The 12,123-nt window shown below is 41.2% G+C and overlaps 1 protein-coding gene across 1 annotated transcript; it reads left to right on the forward strand.

The window, feature by feature from the left end:
- Positions 1-5,706: 5,706 nt before the first annotated feature.
- Positions 5,707-8,852, forward strand: LOC126995683 (uncharacterized). The gene is made up of 3 exons (XM_050855461.1): positions 5,707-5,901; positions 6,207-6,348; positions 8,019-8,852. Exons 1-3 carry the CDS (start codon positions 5,857-5,859, stop codon positions 8,258-8,260), a joined length of 429 nt encoding a protein of 142 aa, XP_050711418.1. The 5' UTR covers positions 5,707-5,856; the 3' UTR covers positions 8,261-8,852.
- The last annotated feature ends 3,271 nt before the right edge of the window (positions 8,853-12,123 follow it).

Genomic DNA, 12,123 nt, shown 5'->3' on the forward strand with positions numbered 1-12,123 from the left:
TACTAGTCCTCCGTCATCATTTAAGGATTTCATACATTTCCATACGTCTTCAGGTCTCGCTTAACTTCAGTAATATTTCACATTACTCTTTCCTCTAATTCACTGATGACCTCTGAAGTAAGGTTGATAAGTTTTCCGATCCAGTCTTCAATGATTTCAAATACTCAATACGTACTGAGCGTGCCGTGACCCATGTTTTGAGTCAGGTAGATTCCAGTGTGTCAACGAGAACCTCCACCTGTCATCAGCTGAAAGTGTTTGCAGCATGACCTGCCGCTCCCACGTTCGTCTGACTCTTGATGGTACAGTTGCGGACAAGAACATCGATCTACTTACTCGTCATGATTCTCTGCTCCTCCGAGTCGAGAGCAACACAGGATGAGAATAGGAGAGTGAGAATGAGGAAGGGAGAGATGGAAGTGGGGGTTGGTCTGGTGGGGGTAATGGTGATCGGCGCACGGAAAGGGACAACTGAGTTACTAGTTTAGAGGAAGGTGGATGGATATTACTGTGGGTTACCGTACATGTGGATAATTATAATCAACAACGACTTGCTTCCCTACTTTTCCTGTTTCCCTATGATAGGTTTAAATCAATTAGTCACTCAATCAATTAATAGGGGCATACGCCGAGGGGGTGCTTCCCTTCGTCCACCCTACTACACAAAACCAGGGGGTTCCTTCGAGCTTGTCTCCATTAAGGACCCCTTCCCATCCTAAGTGCCTCATGGCAGGATCTATCGATTTGCTCGTTACGAACTCTGTGGGCGTCCCTTTCCCTCCTCCACTCGGGATTGTTTCTTACAGAAACAACCTGATAAGTAGGGTCGACTTCTATGTAGTGTGCCACATGCCCGTATAGCCAGAGTTGGCGTTCATGGACTATGCAAGTAATAGGCCTCGAATTAGTTTCATGGAGTATTCGCCGGTTTGACAGTAAGTCATTCCAGCGATATCACATGATTCTACGTAGGCACTTGCCAGAGGCATCAATCCGCCTCTTCAAGTCACTATTCAGTGTCCATATCTCACAGCCATGGTATAATAAGGCAGGGAGCACAAGCGACTTCAAGATTCGGATCTTTGTCCTTCTACACAAGCATCGACAACGCCATCCCGGTTTCTCGCGTCGTGGCAACACAATCAATGGCTATGGACAAAGTTTTTATGTAGATGCATTTTTTTTATTTCTTTGTTCATACTATCCACTGAATATCCATTATTATAGTACGTTTCCCTTAGACTTGATGGGAAGCATTTGGATGATCATCAGAGCTGCACCAGTAGCCCAAACAGTCAGCCATCGGCCGGAACCAACGCGTTCAGCACCTCCACTTACAAACCACTTGACTACCACCTCACCATTAATATTCATGAATTGTGGATGGAATGTAGCCTCAACTTCATAAAGTCTCGGGGACCACCCATGCGTGTCTGATTACACACACACACACACACACACACACACACACACACACACACACACACACGTAATTCAAACAAAGGACACGGCGAGGAAGAGTCGTAATCACAATACCAAATGAGCTGAGGGGCACCAGCCTCGGTGGAGACGAGAGCGGTGCTGAGAGGAAACTTGTATTCAAAGCGCCCATCACGGACACAATGAAGGAAACAACAATGTGTATGGGAAGTAGATTATTTCGTCTGGGGGTGAGGGGCAGCGTTGCCAAATTATCGCACTCATCGCATTGCATTTTCGTAGTTTCTGACCAATAGCGAATGCAAAAACAAACAAACAAACATCGATAAGAGTTTTAACGCTAACTTCAATTTTCTATCGATATTTGTGTAGGTACGAGCGTTTGAGGCTTAAAAGTAATAAAGACGATGCGGTGAATACGATAATCTGGCAACGCTGGTGAGGGGTTTCCTCCATAAACCTGTTTTTTTTACTTGAGTCTACTTTGTGCACTTAACTACGGTATGGGTTTTTTTCCGCTTTGTTCAATCATCAACAATGGAATTCATGGCTGGTCTCGGGGTCAAGGGAACTAGACAGAGAGGATTAGATTAAAGGCGAAATTTGATGAACTTGTCATGATCTGGTTACTGACTAATCCATGAAATTGAGATTCGGAACTCTCGGAAGGAGAAACAATGGTGTGAATGTTGCAGATATTTATGAGTGTTTCAAACAAACCTTTCACCGTCCCCTATCAAGGCTTAGTAGATACGTGGTCTGGCACAACAACACCGACAGCATCCTCAGCATGGTAAGTCCCTGACACCCACCGTGGCCCTCTTCCAACAGATGCCGCCCCGTGCGTCTGTCTGGGACACGAATGCTAGGCTACCCAAAACTCCAACGACCACAGAGCCGCATCGGTTCATAAATGTTGCTCCTTGGGTCACCTCTCTCTCTCTCTCTCTCTCTCTCTCTCTCTCTCTCTCTCTCTCTCTCTCTCTCTCTCTCTCTCTCTCTCTCTCCGTCCCCTCGCTCGCTCTTTTTTCTCCTTCCCTTCTCTTTCTCCTCCTTCCCCCTCCCTTCCTACCTTCCTGTCCTCTATCTCCTCCTCCTCCTCCTCCTCTTCCCTCTTTTCTCCCCATCATCGCATCTCTCTCTCTCTCTCTCTCTCTCTCTCTCTCTCTCTCTCTCTCTCTCTCTCTCTCTCTCTCTCTCTCTCTCTCTCTCTCTCTCTCTCTCTCTCTCACTGCTTCTCCCTGACAACACTGTGAAGGATGTCTCACACTTTTCAACATCCATATACCAAAACTTTCCGGTGAAAACCTATGCTAATGGAAACTAAAATATAGCTGTTGCGGTTGATATTGAAATGTTAGCCGTCAGCATCATGAAGACCTAACGTTTGATGCCCTTAACTCGAAACTTGAAAATAGTGAGGAGCGCCGCCCAGCTCCTTCATACGCACGTCTTGTGGTAGACAGCACGGCACATAAAAATACACTCAGTCACGACGGTGGACGCGACGGAGGAATGTAACACACACACACACACACACACACACACACACACACACACACACAGAAGAGAGAGAGAGAGAGAGAGAGAGAGAGAGAGAGAGAGAGAGAGAGAGAGAGAGAGAGAGAGAGAGAGAGAGAGAGAGAGAGAGAGAGAGAGAGAGAGAGAGAGAGAGATTCCACAAACAAGTGTGTGTGTGTGTGTGTGTGTGTGTGTGTGTGTGTGTGTGTGAGAGAGAGAGAGAGAGAGAGAGAGAGAGAGAGAGAGAGAGAGAGAGAGAGAGAGAGAGAGAGAGAGAGAGAGTCTACGCTCCTCGCCACCCAGCCTTCACATCCCAGGGCATCCCGATCGCGCGTGTCCCCACTCAGTAAAGCAGCCAGTACTATTTTCATTTGGTCATCAGGTGCACACATGGACACAACTGACTGCGCTTTATCCGCGTTATGGAAGTTGGCTTAGATACCGGCACCCCATCAAAGACCAATCACGACACGGCAGCCCCATGAACAGGATCGCCTTCTGGAGACTACGCAAGATCCTGCCGTTCTTTTGCTGCGCAGGGAACGTCATTACTAGCAAAGGGCATCTATGTCAATAGCAGGAAGTTCTCAGGAAGTTTTCTGTACGGTTTTTTTTTTTTTTTTTTTTTTTGCATAATTTTTAATGAACTCAAAATACCCCCGTCCGAAGTTTTTTTTTGTTTTTGTTTTTTGTTTTTTTGTTTTTTTTTGTTTTTTGTTTCTCCAGTGTGATTCAAGAATGTCCATGGACTGCCTCTTTGAGCTCCTGGAAGGGTAACGACGAGCAAGACGAGCGGAGAGCGTTTATAGTAGCATAATTCTGGGTTCAGTCTGGCACAACCTTCCATCAACACTCTCCGCTCGCCTTCCCCGTCGTCATGCTTCAAAGACAGTCCATGGACATTCCTGAATCACACGGAAGTAAAAATCACTACAGACGGCGGGATTTTCAGTTAATTAAATTATGCGAAAAATCTACGTATAGTTACATTCCCAGCCTGTGATATCTACCTAACCAACAGTCACTCCGCTGCCCCCCTCGCTTTTCCCAAATATAGAGTGCATCTTGAGACTTTATAAACCGAGAAGAAAGGAGTCACTATCCCTTAGCCAAGACTTTTTCCCATAGACGAGTGGAAAGATTGCCCTTGCATCCTATATCCGCCTATAAACAACATTAGCATCTAATATTCTGGCAGAGGGGAGTCAGTGCCCACCTCATCCAGGCTTCAGCCCTGAAGGGAGGATGAACAGGTCAGTTGTATCAATTTTCATCTCGTTAGTTCATCCCGAGGCAGATCAATATACAAAAAATCACAAAATGCAGTTACTGTTCATACCAAGGACACTTCATCGGGAAGGCTTTGTGTCAAGACTTGTACTGATGTGAATATGGTTTTATTTTTTTCATCAATGGAAACTGCTCGAGGGCAACAAAAACAGAAAACAAAAAAGCCCTCTAGGCCCTTATGGTGGGTGTTCTGCAAAAAATAATTAAGCAAGATGAAAATTTATAAACATTTTTTTTCGTCAGTTTCCAGTAATACTATTACCATTATGTTCTAAGTAATACTATAGTCTGACTCAGCTACAAAGTCCGGTTGGGCGGGGCCCGCTCGGGGAGTCCCCTGACCATAGCGCTGCCAAATATTATATAATGAATACAGAATATCTGATATAGAATTCCACATTTTACGTAGCTGACATATGAGAAAGTGATATATTGGATTTAGGGGTGATGCGGCAGTCTGAGAAGTGGTTCGGGCTCCACCCAAATGAACTTCATGTTTGTGTCGGACTATAGAATATAATATTATTTACAATAATAACTGCACTTCTTTTTCGTCTTTGTTGCTGTACTATAAAGATAAACAAAAAAAATAAATCCGTCCCACCAAATTTTACTCTCTGATTACGGGCCTGCCATTAGATTACGCTGGACAACCAGCAGGATTTCTAGTTCGAAAATTTATATGTAACTTATTGCGCCCCATCATACTTGGACAGAGGCTCCAAGGACTGGCAGTGCGGGGCATGGCAGAGCTGTCCCAAGGATTCTACCACTACACACTATGCTTCCCGCCCAAGCCGAAATTCCACTGCAAAATTCAAAAGCACAGCGCGGGGCAGTTAACGTTTCCAGGAAAACAACACCATGCATGTGTACCATACATGGAAGGGATACGCTTCATGCCTCAGATATACATGACGAAGTTGGGGTCCTGGCACTGGCCCTGTGCTTTCGTTTCATTCAGTCAACCGTCCTTTTGAAACATTACATGCTGTGAGTAACAAGGACGCACCCACCTGTTTCCGAGACATTCCCAGGCCCTCTTCAGCTGCCGTGACGATGGGATGAGCTGCCGCTGTGAATGGTAACTAAGTCCATCAACGTTTTCTTCAGCTCAGTCGTGAGGGCGATGATTTATTCCCGCGGTGCGGCCACCGGTGTCACGTGATTTTGCTTACATCTGAGTGCTCATGCTTGCCAACCTTGGCCGCCCAGTATTACCAATATTGCCGACGATTTGGTCACAAAATAATAGGCTTATAATTATATATTTTTTTAGATCAGTGATAGCAAGGTGGTTGAGGTAGCTATACCAATGTTCTGTAAATTAAAGAATTTAAAGTGTTCATTGTACTAAGTGATTGTACCCTACAGTCAAGCAAAAGATGTTACCATAATAATTAAGTAGGTAATGTCTTCGTACCATATAAGTGTAGAGAGAGAGAGAGAGAGAGAGAGAGAATTATGACAACTTTACTACTCGGAGGGTAAGCTGGGGGGTCCACAGGTGGCCCGGCGGGGCTGCATGGTCGGGCTGAGCCGCTGAGTGCCGTGGAGTCCGCCGAGGCCGCAGCGTCAGCACTCAGCAGGGCGGCGCAGCGAGTCATGGCTGACGTATTGGCGGGCCCGAGCCACGATCAAGGGATGGAGGTCTGTATTTCATCGGATATGGCCAACTTTCTTGTTGAGTAACAATATCCTACACTCCTGCAACACTACTCAAATAACTGTTGATCTTGTAAGAGTTAGATAAACATGCCAGTGCGATGCGTATATAGCACCCGGGCGGGTCCGTGTGTCTGGCAAGACCACACCCCTTTCCCTACTTAGCCCTCTACAGGGTAATACGTTGTGATTAAAAAAAAATATACAGAATAGAATCAAATAAACTTACCATGCATTAAAATCTCTCCATGACTGGATTACTGAATGGCGTCTGCGCCCCGTCTGTCCAGCGTGCCGGCGAGGGGGGCGAGGGGCGCCGCGGCAAGCCCGAGGTGCTCCTGCAGGAGGTCACCAACAGCACGGCCCTCCGCGTGCTGGACTCCTTCAACAGGAAGATCAGGGCCGCGGAAGAGAAACTCATCCAACAGAGAGGTAAACGCCATTGTGCTGCTACCGTACAATAACAAGACCAAGTAAATTAACGTGCATTACCTATGACAACAGTGTAAATGTTGCGTGTGTTGAAAGGTTTAGGGGCTGTTAGGCAATATTCAGGAAATAAGGCGATGTCATTGTAACCCTTAACCCCATCCCCTCCCCCACAATGAGCACCGAGCAACGCCATATTCGAGGCACGACAGCTGATCAGGCAACGATATGAACAGGTGTGTCATTCAGCCCAAACTCTGCACCCTGTCACAATTTCCTCTGCATGCCTGGGAAATGCATTGCCTAACCACTTCTTAGATGTCAAGGTGCATAAGACAAAAATATAAAAAAATAAGATTATAGTTATATCATAATTAATCAGACATAATACCAATGTGAACTGACAGTAGTTTAAGGTACAAAGTCAGTATCAGAGACTAAATACTCTTTGGTCAGCATAATCAAAATGTGTTTGAAATTCTGAAATGTTCATGGTCAGTCATTCCAGAAATAAGACAAAAATTAAGTTATGGATGCTACAGCTTCCATGAGAAACTGGCAGGTAGTAGGGTCAGCCCACCGCATTATTACACTCTCAACACCTCTCGCTTCCTCTCATATGTCAGCTGTTTACTACCCTTAAATGAATTTAATTAAATAATTGAATAATCCAATAAGGTCATATAGTGTTGAGCTTGTTTCGTTTTTTCTGACACCGTTGGAATACAACGTTGTCAAGTGTCGTGGTATTTACACAAAATCTTTGTTATTATCCTAAAAACGAAACAATCTCAACAATATGACCTTTTTGGATTATCCAATTATTTACTTAAATTAATTTAAAGGTAGTATATAGCTGACATATGAGAGGAAGCGAGAGGTGTTGAGAGTGTGTGGCAAGGTGCGGGGTGGGGCTGACCCTGCAGCCACCACTACCCCACCCGCCAGTTTCTTGTGGAAATATTATAGCATGCATAATATTACCACAGATGTGGAGTAGAAACCAATAATCCTCCAGATCTTGACATTTCAATAACAAGAGAAAACAACAAATTAAAATTATGAACAAGTCGAGGAATAATATAGAGTTGTAATGGGGAGTATTTCTACTTCTCAAAGCTCATGATAATTTAATCTATTCAAAAGAATAAATCTTTTTCCCGATTATCCACCCAGGAATCAAACCCAGGCCCCAAAAACATGAGTCAAAGCATCAAGCCAAAGGATACGCCATAGCAAGGCCTTGGCAGTCCTTAGCAAAGTCTTCAGCCATTACATATTTTCCTTTCTCCCCTTTGGATAAATTTCTTTTTGCTTTGATTTTCACTCTTTACATTTACTATGGTAACAAGACCTGAACTCCCTATGACATGAGCCATCCATTTCCTGCTCCGACTTTAATTAAGGAGAAACACAGCACTAGATTAGATACTCACCATTCAGCCACCACTGTAATTAGAGATATTTTTGCTTCTTGAAGTCATGAAATATATTTATTCAGAAAAAATATTTTTCCCCAACAATCTGGATGGAAATTAAACCCAGACTCCCGAGACACAAGGTCAACACTAGCCTATAACATTGAACCAAAGCATACCCAAGGGTTTAGCTTTTGGAGTCTTTACCTGCATCCCAGGCCATTATAAAGTGTGATGTAGTATATTCTTTTACAGTCAATGCTGCCATCCTTACTGTGGAACTTGCAACACTCCATGATCCACAGATGCATGAACTGCTGGCACTGAATACCCAAGGATACTCAAACCTTTCAAACAAAATTGACAAATACAAGAACCTCCTCGATCAGTTTTCACAAGAAATCAAATCTTGTTTTCCACAAAGTGCTGAAAATCCTTTACAAGACTTATCCATTCTGAGCCCCTCAGACTCACCATCTCACCCACTTCTGGGTTAATAGACAAGTTTTTTTCTTTGGATAACAGCATCTCCGCATCCTATGTGCCTGACATAGCACAATTCTATCGAGACAGTCTGTGAAAACTGCTCATAAAGTTAAATAATAATGCTACCAAAAATTTATTTATATCACATATCACAAGCCTGCACAGATAATGCCAACAATGAAAAGTTATATTGTTATAGAAATTGCCATGATTACAATTACTTTTATCTTTCAAACTAGAATAAGTTAACCTAAGCAAGTTCCAGTTCCAAGTTCCTAATTTACAAAGGTTTGCTGTTATCCAATAAACATACAGAAATTTGTGTGCCACATAGAAGATAATGTTATATTTAGAAATTTCATGATCATTAGATAGCAGAAGATAAATGAGAACAGAAGTTATTTGTGTTATTGGACAATGGGATTCTTCATTTATTGATTTTGTTATATTAATATTATTTGTTTATTTAGTAATTTATTTTTAGATTACAGTTTCTCAACTAAAATACATGTAATTTGTCTTCTCTTGAATGCCATTTGATCATACATATTCTAGTATAATGGATACCTGTATATTTTATATTCTCTTTATTTTTATTTATTTATTTATTTATTTATTTATTTATTTTTATTTTTATTTATTTATTTATTATTATTATTATTATTATTATTATTATTATTATTATTATTATTATTATTATTATTATTTTTTTTTTTTTTTTTTTTTTTTTACTCTGATTTGAGTAATAGCATATTGTCAGCAAGTTTAGGTTAAATCATAAGGTGTTTTTAGAAGGTAAAGATAGTTTTGTATCACATTTACTGATTAATACTTGGTTAATATGAAGTTCTACAACCCACAAATATACTTTAGGATACCTTGTATCCACAGCTACCTGGGTAGCAAATATAATCATAATGCTGATGCTGGTAATACCTGAAATAAATATGTACAGATTCATGGATTTTGATAAGCATTTACATTACATTTCTATGTCTCATCATTCAAAAATGTATCACCTGGAAATTATTTTTCTGTACTTCTCTGAATTGTCATGATTTCCTTTGCATGCTTGGGATATGCATTGCCTTACCACTTAAGTTAGATGTAAAGGTACACTTTTTCTTTTTTTTTTTTTTCTTTTAATGCTTGTCACATTGGAGCAGTAGATTTTCTTAATGGAGACTTGTGGTCTACCCTGACTGTTGACTGGGGCAGGCAACCATTTTATTGTGGCACCATTTAAAACTTGTTAAATCCATGTCTTTCCAAAGAGTGTAAGTTATGCTTCATTAATCAACATATGTCTTTTAATTGACTTATTAATATAACCATTAGCCCACTCCCCTATTGGCCCATTCCTGAGCTAACATAGCTTAAGTCTGCTTCCCAAGAAGGTCGTATTGTAGATCAAAACATCACCTGTCAACCCCTATTCACCATCTCTTGTGTCGGTCACCTGCTGGTCATGATGGAGGCTGGAAAGTTGAGTTTTAATTGGAAAGATGCACAGGGAAATGGACAGTTTGAAAAAAAAAATACTCAATAGGTTAAGATATTTTACATACAAAGCTACTCTGCCCCTCACCTTTCTTGCCTGTCTATATGAAATGAATTTTTTTTTCACTAGTTCAGTCTAGCAGTGAGTCAGTTTTGTTTCCAAGGTTCTTAAAATTTATGTAATAAATTCTAAGCCCCCATAAATATCATCTCCATCCACATATAACTTTTACCTACTGGGTTTTTTTGTTTTAAGAAATTTATAATATATATATATATATATATATATATATATATATATATATATATATATATATATATATATATATATATATATATATATATCCTCCCGAAATTGATATTTCTTTCGGCCACCTCTTTTAATTCTTTTTTGGGAGCAGCGAGTAGCAGGCTTTTTTTTATTATTTTCTTTTTTGTGCCCTTGAGCTGCCTCCTTTGTTGTAAAAAAAATATATATATATATATATATATATATATATATATATATATATATATATATATATATATATATATATATATATATATATATGAGTGAGGATTTAGAGCACAAAGGTCTGAAAAAAAAGACATTAAGAATAGCATAAGTCTTGCTTCACCAACGTTATACTGCAAGAATGGAATCTTCCACAACGTTGTAGTACGAGAATGGAATGAGCTCCCACCTTCAATGGCCCAGTGCAACACGACTGACTCCTTCAAAAACAAGCTTGATCGACATTTCCTTCAACTAAATATTTGCTAAAGTACGAATGCAGTCTTGGTGCCATTTAATTAATGTAATTTCACCTAGGATTAAGGACAGACCACCTAGTCTGGACCATAGTCTGTGTGGTCTAAATATCTATAAAATAACTGTACATATATATATATATATATATATATATATATATATATATATATATATGTGTGTGTGTGTGTGTGTGTGTGTGTGTAATTCACCTATTGGTCTGCTGCGGGTCACTCTCGAGACAGCCAGCCGTTCCCCTACGGAAGGAGCTCAGAGCTCAGTGACCGATTCTGGGTACCACTCACACACAACACACCGCGACAATGAGGTCACAACTCCTCGCCTTACGTTGCGTACCTACTCACTGCTAGGTGAACAGGGGCTACACGTAAAAGAAGATAAACCCAACTTATCTTCACCCGGTCCGGGAATCGAACCCCGGTCCTGGTTGCAAGGCAGAAGCTCTAACCACTGAGCTACCAGGCCGTGTGTGTGTGTGTGTGTGTGTGTGTGTGTGTGTATTTACATTGTTGCGGTATACATTAGAGGGGCTACGCTCGTGCTGTCCTGTCTCTATATCTACTATAATCCAACTTGGCCTTAAATTCATGAATCGCCTTTGCATGGACCACATCTTTTTCCAAACTGTTCCAGGCCTCCACCACTCATTGTGGAAAGCTGTTGTTCTTTATGTCTCTTCTATAGGCTTCCTTTTTCATCTTCCTTCCATGACCTCCTGTATCCCATATTATTAATCTTCTTTGTACATTTTTTCAATCCCACTCAGCACCCTATGTACTGCAATCAGATCTCCTCCCTCCTCTGTTCCGATGTCAGTAGATTCAGTTGCTTCAATCTCTCTTTGAATGTTACATCTCTTAGTCCTTGAACCAGCTTTGTTGTTGGCCTCTGAATCCTCTCTACTTTCTTTATATTTGACTTTGTACTTGGTGACCATACTGTTGTTATTCCAACCTTGGACGTATAATGGATACAATCAGTTTTTTTCATAATTTCCTCATCCAGGTATTGAAAAGCAACTTTTATGTTCTCACCATGTGTGTGCCTCACCTACAATTCTATTTATGTGTTTATCTGGCGACAAATTATCCGAGTTACTCCCAGGTCCTTTTCCATTGATGTTTTCTTAATACTTTTATTTCCCAATGTATAATTACCTAAAATTCTCTTGCCATTTCTGAATTTCATCACACTGCCCTTTCTGATATTAAATTCCATTTCCCATCTTCAACTCCATTCCCATATCCTATCCAGGTTCTGTTGAAGTACTTGACATTCCTCTTCACTTCCAATCTTCCTCAGCAACTTAGCATCATCAGCAAACACTCACATAACTGTTCACTCCCTCTGCCATGTCGTTGATGTAGATTGCAAACATGACTGGAGCCAGCACTAACCCCTGTGAGACTCCACTGATCACTTTCCCGAGGTGGACCTCCCATCCCTGATCACTGCCCTCATTTCCCTATTTTCCAAAAGGTCCTTCATCCACCTCAAAAGTCTTCCAGTGCACTCCATCTTCCACAGCAGTCTCCTATGTAGCACCTTGTCAAATGCTTTCTGTAGATCTAAGTATTTTCCATCAGCCCAACCTTCCCTTTCCTG

Source organism: Eriocheir sinensis, chromosome 8 (genome assembly GCF_024679095.1).
Source record: "Eriocheir sinensis breed Jianghai 21 chromosome 8, ASM2467909v1, whole genome shotgun sequence".
NCBI classification, from domain to species: Eukaryota; Metazoa; Arthropoda; class Malacostraca; order Decapoda; family Varunidae; genus Eriocheir; species Eriocheir sinensis.